The 23770-nt window shown below is 52.4% G+C and overlaps 1 protein-coding gene across 2 annotated transcripts in view; it reads left to right on the top strand.

The window, feature by feature from the left end:
• The window catches only part of MARCO (macrophage receptor with collagenous structure), a 36597-nt gene extending 13235 nt beyond the window's left edge, over positions 1 to 23362 (top strand). The window contains exons 3-13 of one of the 2 annotated variants that reach the window (XM_082397922.1): positions 792 to 944; positions 2319 to 2363; positions 6852 to 6950; positions 7059 to 7094; positions 7594 to 7692; positions 7786 to 7848; positions 15772 to 15816; positions 16761 to 16859; positions 17737 to 17781; positions 18273 to 18449; positions 19650 to 23362. In XM_082397922.1, coding sequence (XP_082254048.1) covers positions 792 to 944; positions 2319 to 2363; positions 6852 to 6950; positions 7059 to 7094; positions 7594 to 7692; positions 7786 to 7848; positions 15772 to 15816; positions 16761 to 16859; positions 17737 to 17781; positions 18273 to 18449; positions 19650 to 19780 — 992 coding nt within the window. In that variant the 3' untranslated portion in view covers positions 19781 to 23362. The remainder of the gene's footprint in view (positions 1 to 791; positions 945 to 2318; positions 2364 to 6851; positions 6951 to 7058; positions 7095 to 7593; positions 7693 to 7785; positions 7849 to 15771; positions 15817 to 16760; positions 16860 to 17736; positions 17782 to 18272; positions 18450 to 19649) is intronic. The other variant, XM_082397923.1, reaches the window with a different exon arrangement.
• The last annotated feature ends 408 nt before the right edge of the window (positions 23363 to 23770 follow it).

Below are 23770 nucleotides of genomic sequence, written 5' to 3' on the forward strand. Positions count from 1 at the left end.
CTGCCTATCTGCTGGGAGAGAGTTCTCAGTCCCTGGGTGGTCTGAATGGTGGGGGGAGAAGAGGGGGAAGCAGGAAGGGGAGTGTGTGTTGCGTGCGTGTGTGTGTGTGTGTGTGTGTGTGAGAGAGAGAGAGAGAGCAAGAGGGAGGGAGGGAGGGAGAGAGAGAGGGACCACATGTGTGAGGCTGTGTGTGTCTGAAGTAGTGAAAGATGCAGTGATCTCACAAGGATGTGCCTTGTGCATCTCGCATCAGGGATTCCCTGCCTCTGAATGGGAGGTAGCTTTGTTGATCAGAGTGTTTCATTTTAACATGATTTGACTTTCAAAGTGCTCCCAATCCAAATGGTTAGGTCATGAAGCAATTCCATCAGCAGATAGTGAAGTCACTCAAGAATGCCGTGTGGCCAGTTGTCATAAGCACACGTCACACGCATATGAAAGTCACACATGATTAGGCCAGATCAGCATATTAGTGGCCACGCTTTCATGTCCAAGGAGCACAAAGCTCCTAACTGCATGCAGGTTGTTCGTGGACGCAGTGGTTACACAGGGTGGAGGTATGTTCTGTGGACGTGTAACGTCATATCTGAGTGTGGAGTGCACGTGTGCAAGATACAGACAAAGTTCTGTGTGCTCACTTGAGGTCCTCACAGTACACTAAACATGTGCTTACCTATTCAGGACGCAGAGTTATGCACATATGACACAGAATGTCAGGGTTATGCTCAAGTGCCTCGGGCTTTAATAAAGTCCCTAAAAGGATGCTGCAGGCGTGGCGGTGGGGTGTCCAGTTCTGAATCTGCAGAAGCGGCTCCGGGCCCTGGAGACGCCCTACAACAATCAAACGCTGGCCTCCGAGCATTTCCTGAAGGCCCAGCTCGCCCGCGTCTGCACCAGGCAGGAGCACCTACTACGACGGGTGGACAACTTTACTCGGATCCCAGGTTGGCCCCTCCCCCCTGGGCTGGGACTCCCCAGAGAGGATGGGAAAGGGGGAGCGGCTCGTGTGCAGACCAAGGGGCCTTTGGACCTGAATTCCTTTCTCTGGCCTCGTATGAGAGCGTGGAGGCCAAGACAGGGGGTGAAGGCCGTATGGGGAGGGCATGAAGTTACAGGCACCCTGGGTGGCTGCAGACAGCTCTCCGGGAGACAGTGGGGTCAGGGACCTAGGAACCAAGGACGCTGTCCAAACGAGTGTGATGTCCAAGAGCCAAGGTCTGCAGCAACCAGCCGAAGGCCAGTTCTGAGTCACGGAGCCCTCAGACTGACCCGGAGTGTGCAGGACAGAGCCCAGGGCGATTTCCCGGACCACTCCCAAGCAGCAAACTCATACTGGTCTGTGGCTGGAGAGAGTAACAGTGGGCACCAAGCCAGTCTGGCCAGTGCCTGGACCTTCGAGGGGAGAGGACAGCGGGCCTGTCCTTATAGAGGAGAGAGCCCTGGCTCCTCCCACCATGTGAGGACACAGCGAGAGGCTGCAGTCTGCAGCACAGAAGAAGCCCTTCCCCAGAACCCGACCGGGCCGGCCCCTGATCTTGGGCTTCCAGCCTCCAGAAGTGGGAGAAGTGAATTTCTGATGTCTAAGCTCCTCCCACCCCGGTCTGTGGTGTGTTGTTATAGCAACCAGAATGCACCAAGACAAGACAAGGAGCCCTGTCCCGGCCACCCGAGTCTTTGGGAGGCTCTGGTCCACAGAGCAGCCCTGGCAAGGGAGAGACCTGACGTAAGTGGCAGCGGTGATGGGTACCGTTTATCAGAGCGTGGGTGTGCTTTCCGTGCTGGTCTCCACGTGGCGGCCTCAGGACAGCCCTGGTTAACTGGTATAGGAGCCCCATTTCACTGATGAGACAGCCGATGATGCACACAATGAGAGGGTGTGCCCAGGGTCACCCAGCTAATGCGGCAGTGCTGCCGCTCGAACTCAGCCTCCCCTGGGAATCACCATCTGCACAGCTGTGTTTGCTTGTTGGGCCATGAGCTCTTTGTAGGAAGGAGCTCCGTCTTTCCTTGTCTTCCTTCCACACAGTTTGGCTGGTCCTCAGTGCTCAGTGACACTTGCTAAGTGAAGGATGGTGTGAGTGGCATTGTCACCCCACCTTGTTGGTTGGGGCATTGGTGTCTCTGCTCCTTCTCCTCAAGTCTTCCAAGTCCAAAGGGGCCCAAGGGTGTACCTCGCCTTCCCCGTCTGCCAGGGCCACCAGCGGAGAAGGGGGCCCCGGATGAGACGGAGCTGCAGAGACCTGCCTCTGTCTACCAGCCCCATAATCCTTTTCCTCCTCTTTGTCCAGGCTACATTCTGAATTCCTTCTCCTTTCCAGGCCCCCCAGGACCCCGAGGCCCGCCAGGAATCAAGGGAGAGGCAGGTGAGCAGGGGCTGGGTGTGTGCTCCAGCATGCACAGAAGGCTGTCTCGGAGCAGCTGCAGGAGACCGCAGGCACACACGCCATCCCCGGAGTCTGAACACCCAGTGGGGTCTGTACGTGAGGGAGGTCACCTGAAGTGAGACCCTAGCTGGGCCGGGTTACTGGGAAGTGCCTGCATCCCGGGGAAGACACCTAGGCGTGGCTGGAGGGGTGTGGACACTCCAAGCCCCTCCTTGGTGCACAGAGTACAAGCCTGTGAGCATCTCTGGGGAGAGTCAAGCTCTTTGGTCCAGACTCCAGAGTCTGACACATCTGCCTTCACCATAGACTGGCTCTGTGACTTCGGGAGCATTCCCTTACCTTTTCTGAGTCTCAGTTTCTTTGTCTGTACAATGGGGATAAGAGTGCCTCAGAGGGTTACTAGGAGGTTAAAATAACGATTCAAAGCACATGATTGTCTCTCCCTTTTAGGTTGTGGCCTTAACCTGCCCAGCGGCCTTACAAATGGCCACGGCATAGCTGGTCAGAGAACGCGAGGGCTTGGCTGCCCCCGGCGGGGGTGGCGCTCCATCGCTGTTACGGTCCACTCTGCTCTTCACTTAGGCTCTCAAACCTCCAATGCCTGGAGGGCTTGAGGCTGCTGAGGGGTAAAGATGCAAAGACAAACGTTACTAGAGAAAAAAGCAGAATGAGAGGATTTGCAAGAAAGGGGGAAATAAACAAACCAAGAGCCTCTCAGCCTCCAGGCCACTGAGACAGAATGAAAAACACCACCGATTACAGAAGGGAAACTTGATAAAGGGAAACTCTTTTTCGAGTAACTAATTTTTGGAAGGACTTTAAGAGAAGGGGGAATCCCAAACAGCCTAGTGTCCTAGGTCACCGGCAGGGTTTTTCCGGGGAGCTTTGCAGGGGTAGGATGAGTAGGAGGAGAGCTTAGGGACACACACAGGCACTCGAACACACACGTGTGCACGCACATTTATGCAACACAGTCACCCATGCACCAGCATACTCGTGCATGGGCTCACATGTGCACATACACTCACATGCATACCTGCCCACACACGCGCTCACACGCACTCACCACCCAGCCACAGACCCACTCACACACGCTCACTCAACCTTCAGAGCCAGAGTGGGGCAGGGTCACTCAGAGGGTGGTGGGTCACCAGGCATCCCAGGGGCACAGCTGTGGTCCCTTTTGTCCAGGTGAGCAAAGGACAGGAATGGGAAAGCCAAGAGCAAAGTGAGAGGGGGAAGAATTTCCTGCCAGGTACAACTTGTGGCAAGCGGGGACGCAGGCAGTGCTGGGAGCTCAGAGGAGAAGAAGGTGAGGGGCCGAAATAGGGCCTGAGGTGGGCCTGGGGAAGGAGGGGAGACCACTGGCAGGGAGGGCAAAGGGGCTGATTCCAGAAGGAGGACTTTAAGCATCCAGAATCTTCCCTTGATGGCCAGCGCTCTCTCTAGAGTAGTGCTTCTCAAGGTCATGGTCAAGGTCAAGGTCATGGATAAGAACCATTTGAGGTGCTTGTTTAAAACGCAGGTCTGTGCTTTAGAGATCGTGGAGGATTCTGACCCTGGACATGCAGGGGACAGGCTCTGAGGAGCACGGCCCGAGTGCTCTGGCTGTGACTGAGCACCTCGCGCTCCTGGTCTCTGGGCCTCCCAAGGGACCGCCCTCGGGGTGGCTCTGGGTGCAGCAGGGGAATGAGGCTGTGGCGCCGGTAGGCTTGGTTGCCATCCCTGCTCTGTGCCTGGTCACCTGTGTAACTAGACACGTTCCTTGGCCTGTTGAGGTTTAACTTCTTCCGTTCAGCAAAGAATGGCAATTCCATTAAAATAATAATAATTAAATTATACATGCTTTGCAGGACAGCTATCAGGGTTGGAGATCATGTGTTCAAACTCTGCTACATGGTAGGTAGTGTTAGTGATCCTGTAAAGTAGAAAGGGAAGGACTTCAGTTCCAAGATCAGACAGATCTGGGTTCTAATACGGCTCTAGCTGTGTAAACTCTCCAAGCCTCATTTTATCCCACCTACAAAAGGGGGATAATAATAGCAACCTTCAGTGAGGATTGATTACAACAGGAATATAAGACAGAAGATTGCGTTACTGTACCTGGCGTGTAGGAAGTATTTACATTAGAAGAAACTGAGGGTGCTTGCCATCAGGAAGAGGGAGCCCTTACAGGGATGTGTCAGCCATCCTCAAATATTAGAAAGGTTCCTGTGGGAGAGAAAATAGACTTGCTCTCAGTGGTACCCCGCAGAAGAATGGAGGCCAACGGGCAAAGGTTTCTGGAGAACCAATTGTGCTGATGTAAGGGAGGAACAAAGAGTTAAGACTTGGACTGCCGCACGATGAAACGGGCAGATGTGGGGGTGGGGAAGAGGGGCTGCAGAATTTTCCTCAGTGAGACTGAAGGGGGATCCTTGCACCAGGCAGGTGGTTGGACAGTTGACCTGTGAGGATGATTCCAGAGGTGGCCCTCCGCATTTCTCTATGGCCCAGACTTTCTCAAGGTGACCCTGCCAGCCCCAGAGAGGGGATGCCAGCCAGACTTTGGCCTGCGGAGTCTGAGCTACACTGCTTCCCACCCCACTCTCACCCACTGCCACGCCCAGACTCGGGCCTGGAAGCAATGTGGCTGGCGAGGGGAAATGATCAGTTTCACTTCTTCAGAAATCAGGACTCTGACCTACCCCTCCTCTTCCCAAATTTCTTTTCCCAAGATCACCAGATGTCTCTTACCCACTGCTTGCCCAATCCACTGCCAGCGGACGGGGCTAGCGGACCAAGTGGGACCCGCCCCAGCGGTATTGAGGTTTTCTGCTCTTTGTCCCAGCAGATGGGTAAAGCCACAGACGAGGTTCCAGGGGACACATCTATTTCCCTCACTCCACCTTTAGCTGTGATGATGGGCGGGTTCTGAAGTCAGATGCTGCTGTGATTCCTCAGGCGCCGCCAGACTCTGGTGCTTTCACCGGTACTACTCTGCTTCCCAAGGTTGTAACCTTTGATGGAGACACGGAAGTCATAGCAATACAGACTCAGGCCCAGACCTCATACAGGGAATCCCCCGGCGGTCCAGTGGTTAGGACTCCATGCTCTCACTGCAGAGGGCCTGCGTTCAGTCCCTGGTCGGGGAACTAAGATCTCACAAGCCGCGTGAGGCAGCCAAAAAAAAAAAAGAAAAAGAAAGAAAGAAACCTCATAAAGCCACACAATTGTCTTATCATGATGGCCCTGGCTGGCCCAGAGCAATAGGGCACCAGCAAATTCCTCCAGGGAAATAATTCCTAGCCTCGTTTAAGAAGTGCCATTTGGCCCTTCCACTCACATGGATGCTCTGAATGACCAAAAACTCGTTTGCTGTTTGCACCTGAGTCTGTCGTAAGGGACTTCAATTGTAAACATGTTCTTTATGGCTCTTTTGTCTTCCGTCAAGGAATAATTATTCTTCAAGTATCCAAACCGCCTCAAAGAAGCTAATTCCCAAGCCTTGCACCTAATGTCACTCAGACCTTAGACCCAGAGAGTTCTGTATGACAATTGCTTCTTTCCCTCCACTCCAGACCACTTTGTCTACTTTTCCTAAATCACTAGAGAGGAGGCTGGCCCCCTTCTGAGTGCTCTCCAGCTCTGAAATCATGAAAATAATGGAATGGAGCCCTTTAACCAAATTCCATCCCAACAAGCTGGTCCCAGCCCCTGAGGGAGTTGCTTGGGGTGGAACTCTGCTGATGGTGGGACCTGGCTGGCTTCCTAAGCCAGTGGGTCCCGATGCGCAGGCCCTGTGCGGGGCGGCTGGCAGGTTTGGGCAGAGGTTGCCGAGCCCTGCCTGGGGAGGACCCTCCCTCGATTGCTATGCGCTGAGCAGTGGCAGAAAGGAGAGGGAGACACGGAGGACCAGGAGAGGACAGACTGGGGCGAGCCCGGAATGCTGATGACAAGTGGGAACTCTGAAACCCTTGGCCACCAGGAAAGCCAGGCTCTGAACCGCCAGGGGGATAAGTGCTGCTGCAATGTTTTCCTCTCCATCAGTGCCTCGAAGCTTCTGTTCTCAGCACCTGGGATCTGCTTTCTGGAATATTCAGATTTCAGTTTGGGAAGTTTGAAAAAATAATTCCCCAAATTCACACACTGAAATAAACCAGGCAGTGCTGGATGAGCCTGGGCTGTGGTCCCTCCTCCAGGGACCAGGTCACTAACCGGGGCCCTGAGAGCCCAGCTTCTGGGACCTTCTGCTGCCCATCAGCCAGGCCAGGTCACCTCATCCATTTTTCATGAGTTTATGTCCGGTCTCTGGGCAAGGTGATGTGCTCCCTGAGGGCAGCCATTGTATCTTCCACTTCTGGGCACCAAGTAGGAGTTCAAGGAGTCTGAGTTTGGCATTTGGGTGGGACAGGATGTGTCAGAGATGGATGTGGCAGCCGGGTTTGCCCTCCTCCCATGTCTGACTACAATCCCTTGGTCTTTCAGGAAGAAAGGGGGACGTGGGCATGAAAGGAGACATGGGGGTCATGGGACCCCCTGGAGCCCGGGGGTCTAAAGGTGACTCAGGGATGCCCGGTTCCCCAGGTAGGAGTCTGCACAGTCAGGTCTGTTGTCTTACGGGTATTCCCCTGTTTGTCCGGCGGGCTGAGCTAGAGGGAAAAAAAAATCCCTAAAAGTCCTTCTGTATTTTAGGTATGGCTGGAATTCCTGGACTCAAAGGAGATCAAGGTAAGAGTTGTGGGAATCGGCATCATTCCAGCTACCGCTGTCCCTGGGCAAAGTCAAGTTCAGGACCTGACTCTGCCATGTCTTATTTCATTGTAGTGTTAACCCAGAGCCTCTGGGGTTTTATAAGACCTGGCCTGTCCTAAGAGGAACAGAGCAGCTTTGGAGGGCAGGCCTAACTGATATTCTGTTTTAGAGCTTCATTCCACCCTGCCACCCAGGGGTATGAAGCAGGTTGCTCACACCCAGAGTTCCTAGTAAGTTCGTAAACCTCAAACTCTGCAGCAGTGAATGGAAAAAATTAATAAATTGCTGAGACTGTAATTTTCCTCCCACTAACAGGGCTAGTTCAAGGCTTCTAGAGTTTAAGCTGCCCAGGGAACATATAAGGTGTTAAGAGAAGCATGTGCCACTGCAGAGAAGAGGTGTGTTGAAGGGTTAGTCAGCCAGGCCCTCTGCCAACCACTCCCAGCCTTTCTTTCATTCATGACTTCACTTTCAGGACAACCTGGAGCGAAGGGTCTTCCGGGCTTTCCAGGAGCTGTGGGATCCCCGGGTGCCAAGGGTGAGCCTGGCAGCGCTGGTCCCACTGGGCCAATAGGTGAGGTCCTGGGTCCTGTGGTGGGCGTGGGGAGTGATGTGTGAAGATCCACGCAGCCCAGACCTTACACCCTCCATGGCGTCTGCTGTCCAGGACCATCAGGGAGCCCCGGGAGTCCAGGAGCCGAAGGTGTGAAAGGAAGCAAGGGGGACACAGGTAACAGAGGGCGTGGGTAGGCGGGCAGGTGGAGTTGCTGGGGGTCCAGGAAGGACAGAGAGGAGGACTACCTCCCAGCAGGCCCACCAGAAGCAGGAAGAGGGTCTCCTGTGTTCTGGCCCCTGACGCACCCGGATTAAAAAGGGCACTTTCCTCTGCCAGAACCCTTTGAGTCCAAGGCCCTGGGGCTGTTTTTCTCCGCCCAGAGTCCCTGAGAGGCTTTGAATGCCATGATCAAACCTCCACTGTCCAAGAGGAGAGCAGGGGGCATCTCGGCCGCACTGTCTCCTGGCCTACATTCCAGCCGTGCTCGTAGCGCCCTCTCTCTCCCACTGACCTGTGGTGGGGGCCCAAGGTTCAGGGCTCTGGATTTGGACAACAGCTGTCGAGAAACCCTTCTTGCACATTCTCCCAGGGGGGCTCAGGCTGAGAGGAATGACCCACAGTTACCCAACTCACAGAGACTAGTTCATAAGCCATCGTGCCAACCTAGTCAAGGTTATAAACTGTTAATGCCAATTTAGTCTAGGTTATAAACCATCATACCAGTGTGGTCTACTTTATAAAGAACTGTGCTTTTTCTAGTCGCTAAGTAAGTCCAGGCACCTATGATGGTCTAGAAAGTCTGGTCCACTGTGTTAGGTGCTGGACCCCCATGATGCATAAGACCTGGTTCCTGCCTTCAGATGTGCAGGCTGGTGCAGGAGAGAGGTAGATGGCCTGTTGCCAGGTGGTGTCAGGCACACTGTGCTGTGGGTTTTTCATGGAGAAGTGCCACATGCCATTTAGAAAGCCAGGTGCAGGCCAGGAGGTATTGTGGCCAGTGCAGGGTTGTGAGAAAGGGCTGTGTATCTTCCAAGGATGTCTGTGGACAGTCACTGCCAGGGCAGAAGGTCACACTGGAGTTAGACACCCCGGATGCCTTCACCCCAGAACCTACATGTTAGAAACCTACACCAGGGGCAAGCCCTCTCAGTTTTCATTGAACAAGTGGTCAACGGATTGATTTTTTTAAACAAATGCGACTTGACCCAAATCCTTCAAGTTCACGGTGGCCCCTGGTGGGGTTAGCAAAAGGTAGGCAGTGCAGGAGTGATGGAAGAGCTGGAGCTGAGTCTTGGAGGATGAGTAGAGCTTAGCCATGTGGGGAGAGGAAGGCGAGTCCAGAGAGAGGGAACCGAGCAGGTGAAGTCTTGGAGGGTGAGGGAGGGCTCTGTAGGTGGGTGTCCCTGGAGTCCAGGTCTAGGATGTGGTAGAGGCTCAGGAGCTCTGGCCAGAGAGCTGGGCCATGCCACCTCCTGAGCCTTGGCCTCTGGGCCTTTGACCTTTGGAGTTTCCCTGACGGTTGTCAGGAGCCCTGGCACAAGCAACTCCTATAACCATGGCCTTCCAAACCATCCAGCCTCGGAGCTGATTTCCTTTTCACAGATGGTGGGTCAGTGCAGGCAGGGGCTCTGCTACCTGATGCCATATCAATGCCACCCGAAGGCCACCAGCAAGTCTCGCCTTCCAGAAGGTTCCATCTGGGTGTGGTGGTCAGGTGACCCCGATTAACTGGCTGCCTCTCTCTGATTTTATGCTTCCATCTTCCCTGACTCCAGATCTTAGGGTGCCTGGCTCTGAGGCCTGAGGCTGTCTTACCACTGAGTTTTCTGCTTGGCTTCATGGATATGTTGGCTCTTCTCCCTCAGTTATAAACTGGGAGCCCCGTCACCCGACCCCACCACTGCCGGACTAGTGATTCTTGACTAAGCAAGAGTATGGGTGACAAAACATGATTTTACCCACAAGGGGCGCTGCACCCACTCCCCAGGCCCCTAAGCCTGTGTCTCCCACTGAAGGTGGAGAATCTTGCCTGCGCTTTGCATCCTGGGAGGGTTTGCATAATAAGAGCAGCTCCTGACAACGAGCATTTTCATGACAGCCCAATGGAAAAAACACTCTCGTTAGTGCTGCTTCACAGTAGGAGATGCAGCCAGGGTTGGAACCCAGGCCTGGCTGACGCAAAGTTTGGGGCCTCATCCGTCATACTCTGTGATGCTGCCTTCCTCTGCGGGCAGCCTGAGCCCTCCCCCGCCCCCATCAGGGCACTCCGATGAGCGCACCTTCTCCCTGTACCCAAGTTCCGGAAGGATCAGGGCAGAAGCTGCAGCAGCTTCTTCCACTCTTAGAAGGAAACATGGAGCTCTCAGGCCCTGTTATGGCTCTTTGTTATTTACCTAAGATCCTACAGACACTTTTGGCCAACTGTCTGGGAATCACTTTAACTCCATTATAGAGTCCCTGTGTATTTGGTGAGCACGTTTATGGGAACCTCCATCAATCAGGCCTAGTGGTAAATACCAACCAGGCAAAGTCTAAGGGTTATTCCTTAATTCCGGCTGCCCAAGTAAACATGGTGAATTATAGTTTCAATTTGGGGCATGTGATGATTACAACAAATTCCAAATTGCATACGTTTCCCGCTCAAACCCAAACGTTTGTCTTGATCAAGTAGCTGATGGTCTACATAGACATCTCAGGAGGGAATTCCCTTAGGACCAGAAACTGGCTAGTTGTAGCCAGGGCTGTATTTCATCCTGAAGTCAGAGGTTAATGAACTTTTGGAAAGGTCAGATTCTGAAGTGGGAGAAGGAAGAGTGGGTGGTGAGTGGGAGCCAGACCATCTCATCATGGTAGACAATGCATACTTGTCAATGTCAGGATGTTGGTATTCCCCAAACTAGAGGTACTGACGTGTTGGTTCACTTTTGATTATATCAAGCCAGTTTTTCAAACTGATGTGTTTCCCATTTTGTAAATAAAATCATTAATCTCACAGGAGAATATCTAGCAGTATGGGATGAAAACAGAGAAATTCTGGCGCCTTGGCTCAGCCTAGGTAACAGCTAGATCTCGTTATTGTGCATTAATTACCAAAAGTAAGAGGTCTGTTTAGTACTAATGAATCCTCCAAGCCAGGCACTGTGTTTGGGCCTTTCCTCCCGTGATCTTAGTTCATCCACACAGCTGAGTTTCATCATGCCTACCTTACAACTGAGGAAGCAAAGGCTCCCAGAAGGTAAAACCTTTCTGCAGGGTCTCACAGTTAATATACACTGAGTCCAGGAGTTAATCCCAAAGTCTGATTCCAAAATTGTGCTTTTCTAAATTTTGTTGTGTAGAATAACATAGAGTATAGGACTCAGAGAAATCAGAATTGCCCGCTCCTCTCACCCCACAGTAGATGGGTAAATCCTAGCTTAGTCACCAAATCTTCCTGCTGTTGTGAACGCTCACTAACCACACTCCAACCCATTCCGGTGGAGCATTTCCCCACGTTCACACCCCTTGAGAAAGATTAAAGATAAAGATGGCGAAGAGGAGACTCCTTCCATTCTGTTGGGAAGATAGACTGCATAGTCTATTTAAGTAGAACATTATCACCGAGAAGAACTTTCTGTAATGGTAGTTTCCTTCACCATTCATAAAACAGGGTTTTATCAAACCCCCAAAACTTAGTTTTTTCTAACCTTTGATCTTTCAAACGATTGCAAAATCATTTGACTTTGGGGAAAAAAATTGCAAAAAAAAAAAATCCACAACAAAATGAATTTTAGCTCTAAATCCTTTGGCCATTTTGAAAAGGAAAGTTTGTTTGGAAATAAGGAAGGGCTCACTTCAACTTGTGATCGTGGCATTCCTCTTTCTACCACCTCACCTCATGGAATGAAGTTAGACGCAGCCAAAACATTGAAGCCCCAAAATACCAATCTGATCAAAATTTCTGCATCTCAACAATCTTCATGTCTAAAATATAACAAGAATCTGAATTTTCTATGCCCTTTTATGTTTCTCTTGAGGCAAAGCCAAAGTGCAAATAACTTGAAATCTAGTTTCTCGTCTGTATTTTAAGACGTGTTTTACTTTAAAGATAAGTAACAAAGAATAATCCATAATAGCAATTAAACCCAATATCATGAATATAATTTCTCAGTTGATTTCATTCCCCATGTCTAAGTATTGACTCAGTCTAAGAATTTATTAAATTCTACCAACTCATATTACTAAATTGTCACTTAGAGTTTTCCTTGTTTTCCTCTAAGTTTCTTAGAGACATCTGAAGAAGTCTACATGCGTCCCAATTTTGGGTCCCCTACCTACCATCTTACTTCTTGTTATACAGCTCAATTTGTTAGGTGTTAAATTAACCCAAAATTTGCCAGGCTGCACTTAGCCTGTAAGTTGGGATGGTATTTAAGGAAGTTTCCTAACGTGCTGGAAATTTCTACATTAAATCAGAGTCAGGAGGCCTGTGCATCAGCTTGGACTTGCCAACTAGCTAGGTGATGATGGGTTGGTACATGACCTCCAGAGCCTTGGTTTCCTCCTCTGTGGAGTGTGGGGAGAGTTCTAGAATAATGCTCAGGTCCCTGCCAATTTGCCAGCACTCTGGGTTTGAAACAGACAATTTTCCCTTCAAGCAGGGACATTCTAAGATTTTAGGCATAGCGGCAGCTGAACACAAAACAACAGGAAGGCATGTGCTTTCTAACTAAACTATTTTCTTGGGAGAAAATTGTTTCTATAAAGAAGCACCTTGCAAATAAATATTTTGAGCCTTTTCAGCGTGATGAGTCTGTGACCCCCAGGGAACCCCAGTTTGCTTGTGGTTAAGGGGACAAACCCAGCATTCATTCCCTTCCAGTGTAGGTTTACAACATGTACTTCTGAATTCTATTTTTCAGCCATTTCCCCTTCTCCCTGATCCAATCAGGGTGCTGCTTTGATTTATAGTGAAGTCATTACTGGTCCCTGGATCCATGCATAGCCACTCCGTGAGCATGTCTCAGAGTCTAGTCCTGGAGAGAAATCACACCCAAAAAAATCACACAAAACTCAATTCCAGTTTCCTTCCCTTGAAGAGGGGAGTTTTGAAGACATAAACCTACACCTATTATACACATCTCAGAGGGCATTTTATCAAGGGCCAGTGGGTTACGGGAGAGTTCAGACAGGGGAGGGGCCGTGAGTTCCTCAGAGACAGGAGGGCTGCTTGGAGGATGCGGGCTGTGAGCTGGTCCCCGAAGATTGAGTGAGATGTGTTTCGGGCAGTGGTTACTCAAACCATGGTCCCTGGGCCAGCAGCGTCAGAAATACCCAGAAACTTGTTAAAAATGCAGCGTCTCAGATTCCCAGCCCAGATGCAGTGAATCAGGAACCCTGGGGTGGGGAGGGGGGCTTAACAAGTTGTTTTTAACAAACCCTGTGCAGGTGATTCTGACGCTCACTCTAGTTTGACGACTTACTTAGGAGTAAGGGATGGCCTAAGGCCACTGGGAGTCTTCGGAACCAGGTGGAGAGCCCACGTGAAACTCCAGGAAGGAGTGAGCGGGCATGCTGGTGGGACACAGGCACCCACAGTGCCCAGTGGGGGGCCAACCCTGGGTCCTAACCCCGACGTCACCACTCCCTCCCTGTGTGACCTGGGATAAATCGCCTAGCGTCTCTGAGTGTGGACTTCCTCCTCCGTAAAGAGGGAAATGGCACGACCTCGCTGGGAAGCTGAGAGACGTATGTGAAGCTCCTGGTGTGGTGCCCAGTGCAGTGCCGGCAGCAGCGGATGTTGAGTCCCCAAGAGGTGTGGGGCTGGGAGGGAGGGTGTGAGAAACGAGGTGGAAGGGTCAGGCCTCGGGGACCATGGACCTAGTGAACAGGGGCTCCCCTAGGACTCTTGTCTGTATAGGACATTTGTTGCTTGGTGCTCTGGAGACTTCTTCAGTGGCGGGGAGGCAATAAGGGGAGATCACGGTGCCAGGTGTCCCTCAACCTTGCGTCTAGGGACAGGCTCTTAAGGTAGAGATCTGTGCAATATGGCACCCTTTAGGATGTGACAGAGACGGTCAAGAGTCTAGATATGAACCGTTTTTCTATTTAATAACCAAAGACATGTTTCTGAATGTGGTTTCTCCTCCCTCATCTTGACACCTGCAATTCAGGTGCAGGTAAGCAGAGAGGACACATCTACTGCCCGTGCTGGGCCACCTGAGGTCAACGGCAAACATCTGGGGGGGCTCGCTGGGCAGCAAGCCTGGAGCTCCTGCGGGGGCTTCAGCCCCAGTGTCCCGGCGCTCTCCGCTGGAGGAGAGACAGACACGTGCCGACAGGGTCCCGGGGTCCTCGTGGCACCGCTCGTCAGACACGAGGTTTAGTACTTGACACAGACAACTTCATTTCAGTCTGACAACCGCCCCGAGACAGCCAGAGGCTCAGAGGAGAAAGGTGAGGCTAAGGGAGAGGGGGCCTGGCTCCAGGTCACAGAGGCAGACGCAAGCCCAGGCTCTCTGACTCTGGCCCCCGTGCTGCCTTGGGAGGAAGTGCGTCAGCCACGGGCGAGGCCAGAGAAGGCTTCAGAGTCGGCAACATCTAGCATCTTAGCAGCTTTCACAGCCTTGATCCCGTTCCCCAGGGGACCAAAGCGGTGAGGCTTTCCAAACGGAGGGACTGGAGTGGGCACAGCCGGCGCAGGGTGAGCTGGGGCCTGTCTGCCAGGGCCAACCTCGAAGGTCCCTCCAGCTTTTAGAAGACGCTCTCTGAGCCTCAATCTGGGCCTCATCTCAAACACGAGGGGCAGAACTAGTTGCCCTCTCAGATCTTTCCAGGGCTTCCCGCCTCCCTTGGTGCCCAGGCTTGCAGCAGCAGCTCCTAGCTCCTCGGCCCTCTGACCCTCCTCCCAGGCAGCGCCCGGCCTCAGACGAGCCCTCTGAAAGGCTGCCAGGAGCCAGGACTCCTTGCTCATTATTCCGAGAAGGGATCCTGAAGAGGCCTACCAGGCCCCTCGCCTGCCCTCCACTGACCAGCACATAGTAGGTGCTCAGGAAAGCCAGGAACTGAAGTGGAAGGCAGGAAATTCCCCCAGGCAATTGGCAATGAGGGTAACTGAGTTCCTTGTGGTCTCTAGTGATCATCAAATGGGTGGGTTCTTGGTTAAGACTGAGCTGCCGTGGTGGAAGGGATACCAGTCAAGAGCCTGGTGGGAGTGCATTCCCACTGTTACCCTCTAGTAACTGTTACTTCATGGTCAATAATGAGCTTTAATTTCCCCAAGTTTGTGTAACTGTCTTGGAGAGTCCTGTTTCTCTGAAATAAAATCAATATTTGCACTTAAAATTGAAAGACCATGGAGTTGCTAAACCAATAAACTATTATCCCACAATAAATTATTATCCCACAATAAACTATTATCCCACAATAAATTATGACCCAGCATGGTGCTGGGGATAGTGGGTCTTCCATGTAAGTTAGTGAATAAAGAGATGAATGGGAGGAAGGAAGAAGGAAAGGAAGGGAGGAAGGAAGCAACTTTCACATTAAACTACAAATAGGATCATCCCCAATGATTGCAGTGGTTATTTTTCCATTTTCTGGACGTGAGACCCTTTAGCTATATAAGCGTTTAGCTACACTGGGGGCCACAATGAAATAAACCAATAGACACTATGGAATATCTACTGAAGGTGAGGGCCCCCCAAAGCTCCTAGTGGCCACTGAGTCTCCTCCACAGTCTTTTGGAAATAAAAATAACTTTATTTTCAAAATATCTCTCAATTCTTTTTCAATAAAATGAACAGAAAGGAATGGGATTGAATTTAGACACCAAGTCAGATTATTTCTGGACAAGGAAGGCCAGCCACTGAGTCCGGGGTCTGTCCATCTAACCTAGACTTTCACCCAATACATTTCTATTTCACCCCAACACACGTCCCCATTTATCTGCAGTCTGTCTACTTTTATGCTCTGCTAAAGAGGCTTTAAACAATCGTGGAGAACCAATGTACCTTTCCTCCTGCATTAATCAGACAGAAGGTAGAGGTTGTCTAAGATTAAAAGCGTCTAATATCTAAGCTTTATTATCTTCTCCCCTTTTTTGTATTTTGATCTTAGGACTTCAAGGACAGAAAGGAACAAAAGGAGAATCAGGAGTTCCAGGTAAAGTGCCGGCTTCATTTTCATTTCTCACAGTGATGACTGGAAGGGCTCGTGCTCCAAGGGTGGGTCTTGTCGACCCTGAAATCAAGGCGGTAACCTCAGTAACCTTTCCCCAGAGTGCCTCCGCCTCCAGGGCTCTATCGCTCAAGCCTCAGACTCTTTGGGTGACAAACCTGGGGAAGGGGTGTAGAGAGAGGGGTGGGGGCTGAGGGGGTGGAGGGTAAAGAAGGCCAGGAGAACTGCCCCTGGTGGTGGCTTCAGGCCGCGCAGCCGCCGAGGACCTGGGTGACCTTCCTCTCCAGTTCCCAGGTTGGTTGCATGGCCTCTATCTACAACCAACCTATCCTCTCTATCCTCACATCTGCTTCAGTCCATCTCCCCCTACCCTTTGGCCCTCAAGGCGCCCCCCTCCTCCTGCGGCTTCTCATGGGACTATCATCACGGTCCTTGTTGGCCCCCGCCTTAGCTAGTGGTTGGCTACTGCGCCCTGCCCAGGGCATTTCTAGTCTTCTCGCCAGCCCTACCCTGAGGAGCCCAAGCGACACTCCTCAGACACATCTCCTGAGCAGTCTTTCTTCCACCTGAGCTGGATATTCTAGCCCTATTCTAACTTACTGAAGGAGAAATTGAATCCTAGAAATGTTCTAGCAAATTCTCCCAGAATGGCTAGAACGTCCACAGAGTTATGCCGTCCAATGAGGACCAACAGCCTTGGAATACTGTCGGCGATTTTCACCCGCTCGTCCTCAACCAGAGTTTACACAGGAGTCGGGGGATCAAGGCAGCGCCCTGCCCACACGGGCTGAACATTCGAGCAGCCCATTGATGGGGGCGAGGGGGAACCTGGTGGATTAGGACAGCTCATGCACCAAACACCAAGGCCCTTGGTCCCCCTGGGGAAGCAGAGCAGAGCATCTGATGGAGGTGGTCTCTCTCCTCCCCAGGCCCTGCAGGCCTGAAGGGAGAGAGGGGAAGCCCAGGCCTGGTGGGCCACAACGGGGCACCTGGAGCAGATGGCCGAAAGGGAGAGCCTGGAGCGAAAGGTAAGGCCTCGGTTTCTGGTGTGAGGGTTCTAAGGAGAGGCCTGTCATAAGGTGCTGGGAGTTTTCAGAACCAGAAGGGTAGAGGTTTAGTGGTTCTGCGGACAAGCCCACAGACTTGCTGGGATCACCCTCAGTGCGGAGCTTACGGAGGTGAATAAGGCGTGGCCGGGCACTCCGAGTGGCAGGCAGGTGACCATGTGCGGGCATCGAGGTGAATAAGGCGTGGCCGGGCACTCCGAGTGGCAGGCAGGTGACCATGTGCGGGCATCGAGGTGAATAAGGCGTGGCCGGGCACTCCGAGTGGCAGGCAGGTGACCATGTGCGGGCATCGAGGTGAATAAGGCGTGGCCGGGCACTCCGAGTGGCAGGCAGGTGACCATGTGCGGGCATCGAGGTGAATAAGGCGTGGCCGGGCACTCCGAGTGGCAGGCAGGTGACCATGTGCTGGCATCGAGGTGAATAAGGCGTGGCCGGGCACTCCGAGTGGCAGGCAGGTGACCATGTGCTGGCATCGAGGTGAATAAGGTGTGGCCGGGCACTCCGAGAGGCAAGCAGGTGACCATGTGCTGGCATCACACCCAGTCAGGCCCTGGACCACACAGTCTCCATGACCGATGGCAGGAGAGACTTCCAACTCCATGTCTCCTGAATGTTCCTCTCTAATAGAGCTTAAGTCCTTCCTGCTGTGGCTCAGGCCCATTTCTCCTTGCTCACCCACGGGAGCCCATGGCACATCCAGTCCCCACGATGCCAGGTGGCTGGCAAAGCTGAAGGAGGGAGTCTGACCCTCACCCCTCCTCCCCACTGCTGGCAAAGGAGGGCAAGGGGGTCCTGGCTTGGTTTCCTTCAAACTGTGTGGTTTTTCTCCTCATGATAGGATCTTCTGGGCCACAAGGAGCAAAGGGAGAAAAAGGTCAAAAAGGTAATTGCTATTTCTGTTCTCTTTAATGTGTGTTTCAGAGGTTACTCTGTACTTGAAAACTGTAGGTGTGCTAGGGGGCGAGGCCTTGGTTCTCAGAGAGATCCCTCATTTGGGGGGAAAGCTAAGGGCTTGCGCCTTGAATAAGCCTGCCCGTGGCACAGAGCCACAGATAACACTTTCCTCCCTCCCTCCCTGCCTTCTTTCTTCCCCCTTTTTTATCAACAACACAAGGCAAAACATGGTGCGCTGGATTTGCAAGGCCAGCTGCAGAGGGACCTGCCCCCATGTCCTCGCACCTGCAGGCCCAGGTGCACAGAGGCCGCTGGTTGTGCTGGTGCCATAACGTGGGATCTTCCCAGCTGTGGTTGCAGCCAAGCAGGGGCTTCTTTTCCCTAACTATAGGACTTCCAGAAATGAAAAGGCAGAGCCTGCATTCACACAAAGCCCTGGGCTGCTTCCCTCACCTCTCCCACGTGTGTTTTGTCATCCAGGCGAATCCATGGTATCCGTCCGGATTGCTGGCTCTAGGAACCGAGGCCGGGCTGAAATTTACTATAATGGTGCCTGGGGGACAATTTGTGATGACGACTGGGACAATTCAGATGCCACTGTCTTCTGCCGCATGCTGGGTTACTCTTCGGGAACTGCCGTTTTCAATGTGGGAGGTGGTAAGTGAATCGATCCTCAGCCAGGAGCCTCTTTCCTTGAGGTGCTGATGTGGGCTTTCTCTCCCTGGTAGGGTGTTGGCAACCATTGGTTGCAAGTGACTCAGCTTGGTTGGGTTAAAAGAAAAGGATTGGTTCAAGCAACTGAAAAGTTCTGCAGCCCAGGGCCCCAGCTTACATCCTTCAGACTTGGCAGCCCCAGGAGAAGGAAGGCTCTCTTCCCCAAAGAGACAGCAAAGGCTTGGTCGAGTTGCTTTCTGTCCAGCCCTAAAGCCAGAATGCCATGTGTCTGAGGGTGTTTGTGAGGGGCACTCTCTGGACAGCTGAGGGGCTGGAGCTGGGAGAACAGAGAAGGATGTAGGTCAGGCAAGCACAATGGTCATCCCAGCTCTCTGGAACCTGAAGGTCTAGGTCGCCCAAGCTTGATCATCTTCAAGGAGAAGGTGTGAAGGGAAAAGAAAACGAATCAGGGCAGGGACTTCCTAAAATCAGTTTTGGAAAGATGTCCTGGGGTGCTAGAGACTCAGCTATGTCTTGCAGCAAAAGGTTTAGACTTTCAGCAGAAGAGTTAAGCCCCAGGCCTGAGACCATTTCTGAGCTGATCTGGCAGGGACACTAGGCCCGTTTCTCCTGCTCCCACCCCAAATTGTTCTCTGCCCTGACCCCTCCCCCCAACCCCACCAAAATGCATACCTACTTTTTAACCTGAGTCCAGTTGGATTACAAAACTCCTTTAAAATACACGTTTTCCTCAAACAGATTAAGCCTATATGGATGGTCACACTGTAGTGTAAATTACCAAAATCAAATAATCCAGTAATTCCTCTGAGCTCCTCATCTGCAATCAATTATATCAGAAGGATGGGGGTTTGAGGAAGGTGTGAATGCTTTAGAACACGTGAATGGCCTGTTTACAAAGGCATTTAAGGAAGAGACAAACCCTAGAGATCCCTAGGAGGAGATTTCAAATCATGCTTGGGTTACATATTAAATACTCGGATGAGACTTTTGTCAAAGGGTAGAAAGCACAACAGAGGCAGAGCCGTCGAAAGAGAGCAGACCAGCCGTCAGCACGGTGGGCCTGGGCACACGTGGGAGAAATTGGCAGTCTAGCTCCCCGTGGAAGCCCCTGAGGACAGACGGGCCACACTGCTTGGACCCTAATCCCACGCTCCTCTCCCTCCTTGCTTTTCCTGTGCCCAGGCACTGGGACCATCTGGCTGGACAACGTTGCGTGTCGAGGGTCGGAATCGTCCCTGTGGAGCTGCAGCAAGAACAACTGGGGCTCTCACAATTGCAACCACAGTGAGGACGCGGGTGTGGACTGCAGCTGACCCCACCCACAGGCCGTTCGCGGCTCTGCCCCCAAGGTGTCCCCAGCCAAGACACTCAGCCCACGAAGGGAGGCCGTGCTCTCCGAGGGGCTTCCCGGGGTGGCTGACAGCCTCTGAAGCGGGCTCGCTAATAAAGCTCAACGCGCTCCCTGGCACCGCCCTGCGCTGCGGCTGAAATCACTAGCTCGTCCCTCCTGCCCCTTAAGGATGCGCCCACTCCCTGCACACAGCCTTTCGCTGAGCCCTCAGGCCCCCTGCACCCCCATTCCCACGCACGGGGACAGTGGAGTCTCAGCTCGGAGCCGGGGAGGCTGAGGGCCCAGGGGGGGCTGAAACGCAATGCCGAAAGTGAGGCTCACCTGTAGACAGAAGTAGTCATGAGCAGCCTTTCAATCAATCCGATGTCGCATCTCTGCACAGCAGCGGGCGCTCCCTCCAGCACCGGAGCTGCTCGGCAGCAAAGGAAGAGGCCGCATGTAGTTGGCACCAGGTTGCATGGAAAATAGGAAAGGTACCATTAAGCATGAACATTGGTTCTCATTAGGATGTGAGCTCCATAAATGCAGGAACTTTTGTCTGTTTTATTCACCCCTATAGGGGCTCAGTAAATATTTATGCAACGAACGACTGAATTAAACCAAGAAGGTAGAGCAGCTAACCCTCTCTGAGACATTTGGCCTCCCTCTCCCTTTGCAGTCTTCCCCTGGGATATATATTCCCAGGGGCTCTCGCTCTCTCCCTCCAGGTGCTGTAAATGGTTCAGGTAAACGTGAAATCTGGGAGAGTGGGATGCATGTGGTGCGACTCTGAGACATCACCATTCACACTTGACCTGTAAGGAGCTCAGCCTCAGGGCACTGGGAGACTGGCCCAGGGACACTTGTAAATGGTGGAGCCCAGGACGAGCAGTGGAAGGGCTGGGAGATGGAGTGGACACCTCAGGGCTTTCTGCCTCAAGGGCTCAACCAGCCACCCAGGACCCAATACGCACTTTCGGAGGCTGCAGCTGCATACTCAGCACCAAGGTCAGAGCTGCAGGGGGACGGGAGGGCTCTCTGGCCCTCGGCAGGGAGAGGGGCATGGGACGGGGGGGTTGAAAGCTGGCTGTTTTCATTGGTCAGAAACCTCTCTAATGATGCAGGTTTTCCTGGCACTTCGAGACAGGGGAGTGGTAGGTCAGTCAGGGAGGAAAGGGGACATTTTAAGCCCTATCAGGGGTGCTGGGATATAATATTTTGCAAATGGTAACTAATGTGTCTTATCAGCCTCCTTATCTCTCCAATCGTATTGCCTGTTCCTTATCTCCCAGCAAGTTTCCCACCCCCCCCATTCCCCCACCCCCGTAAAGGAAGGAAAGGGCAGGTACAGCCTGAAACAAAGATGTCATCTCTCCCGTCTGGACCTCAGAGCTGACTTCCTGAACCTCTTTAGAAAGAGGAGAGCCATGAAAACAGAGTTGAAAGCAGAAATAGTTTTCTAGATTTTTCCATTTAGCTTCTCAAAAGCCAAGCCTGGCTGACTTGATTATAGTGTTTTAAGTGCAGGAGGTCTGAACAGAGCAATCAGGAAGGGAGGGTACTGTGAAAGCCCCCTGCCCCTCACAGGGGAAGGTGGGAAAGGAGACGAGGAGACAAAAATAGAGGAGGGTCCTCCCTGGAGTCTCAGGCCCAACTCTCCCACCTTCATCTCCTCTCCCAGGATCTGCCTCCTCCAAGAATGATGGACTGTGGGACTGGTTCCTGCATGGGGGACCCCTTCCATCATCCTTAGGGATGTGTCAGTAGGCATGCTCTCTCTCTCTCTGTCTCTCTGTCTCTCTCCCTCTCTCTCACACACACACACACACACATCTTTCCACAGGAACAAACAACAGTTTACAGGCACAGAAGAGACAAAATCCTTGCAGAGAATGGACCATCCCCCCCGCCCATCACAGCAAGGAAGCTGAGAGACACGGCTCGGCACACCCAACATTTCCCTTCCGTGGCTTTGGTTTTCATCTCTTGGCTGTTGATTCCCCAACCTATACTTCCAGTGAAGACCTCTCTCCTGAGCTCTGGCCACCTGTATGTCCACCAACTGCCTCCACACGGGTACCTCGAAGGTCAGGCAGCTAAAGCCTGCCCCCATCTCAGCCGATGGCTCCCTCCATCCAGGGTCCAAGACAGAAACTGAGTGTCAAATGCCATGCCTCCACCAGGCACCACGTCTCACTAATTCTACCCCCCAAACCTCTCTCCAGTCCACCCAGACCTCTCCATCTCTGCCACCAAGATGACCCAGGCCACAGCCCCAGTGGCCTGGGTGCTTGGAACTTCTCCTAATTAGTCTCTTCCATCCACCGTGCTCCACCAACCACCTATTCGTTCTGCAGGCAGCAGCCTGAGAGATCTTTAGAAAAGATACAGCTCACCATGCCACTCCCTGCCTATAGCCTTCAGTGGCTCCCCATTCCCTTAGGCAGTGGGTCACACTCACCATCACGGCTTACAAGGATGTGCCCCTGACAATCTCACCTGGTCTTCCAGCAACCTTAATGTTTTGTTTCCCCCCTATCACATCCAGTCCTTTGTTCATGCGGTTTCTCTTATGCAATGTCTCTTACACAATAGACTCATGATAAATATTTTCTGACTGGCTCCCTGAATAAATGAATGACTGCCTGAACAAATGAAGGCATGAAGGAATGCTAAACAGAGCACTTAGCTTCTCGTATTGGGATTGCTTCATAGTCTTTCCTCACATGGGAGGCACATCCTTCTTATGCACTGTACTCTAATTTTTGTGACTAAAGACCCCGCATCCCCACCCACTAAACAGGTTCCCCCATACAAAGGAATGGTTTTCTCCAGAGGCAAATCTAATCCGAGGCCTTTTACAAGATTAGCTTTCGAAGCAAAATCATGGGGTCCAAGTTTTACAAGGTGTATTGTAAATTTTAAAAGTTCTTATCTTCCTGCTGCCTCAGCATCGCCACAAACAGGCCATGAGCACCAGCCCAGGTGACCAGGTGCACGAGTGTGATAAGCTGGGCCCTGCCACAAGTTCCCCTTCCTCCCTTCCTGTCGCTGTGACCTAATGACGTTCAAACGCACCGATGAAATCCCCTCGCACTGTTTGATTGTGTATCCCACCCAACCCCCCAAGAAAGGCCCTCACCCACGGGTTCTCACCCTTTCCCAGCTCCCTGCCTGCGGGGCTGACCCACTCCCTTGGTGCTCTCTGTGCGTAGCTCCCTCTGAGCCTGCAGTGACTCTGTCTCACTAGGACCTGTGAGTGGAATAGACTTTGTTTTCCCACGCCTCTCCTGGGCCCCCTCTTGAGGCTGCACCTGACCGACCATCCCCTAAAAGGACACAGCACACCAGGGCATCACATGATACAAGCGGTATCATTCGCCTCTTATCAATAAGCAAATTGAGTCACTGAGAGGTTCAGGACCGTGGTGTGCTGGTCCCCATTCACCACCTTTCTATTCACGGCCTCTGCAACGTGACCGCAGCTCTTCTCAACAGGAACCAAGGCTGTGACTCCGCCACTCCCTCGCTTGGAATTCCTGCCACGATATGAAACCAAGCCCAGGCTAAGCTGCTGGGGGAGGAGTTAGCATGCGAAGAAGGACCCAGTTACCCCAGCAGAGGCCGTCCTCCGCGAGCCAGCCAACAGCCGGCCCCAGTCACGTTAGCGAGCCCAGCAGAGACTGGTCAAGCCTGGCCCATATCAGAAGGACTCACTGCCCAACCCACCCATAAACTCATGAGTAATCACAGATGGTTGCAACTGAAAGCCACTAGGTTCGGGGGTGGTTTGTTCTATAGCAATAACGGCCGAATAAAACTATACCCAGCTAGTAAGAAGTAGAAAGGGCTTCACACAGCCCGGAGAGTTGCTGCCTGCACCTCCGCCCGGTGGGTCCTCTGCTAAGCTCTCAGGCCGAGCTAAGCTGAGGAAACCCCTTCAGAACCGCAGAGACCACAGAAGGTAGCCGCA

Source organism: Balaenoptera borealis (assembly GCF_965194805.1).
Source record: "Balaenoptera borealis genome assembly, chromosome: 6".
Classification (NCBI taxonomy): Eukaryota; Metazoa; Chordata; class Mammalia; order Artiodactyla; family Balaenopteridae; genus Balaenoptera; species Balaenoptera borealis.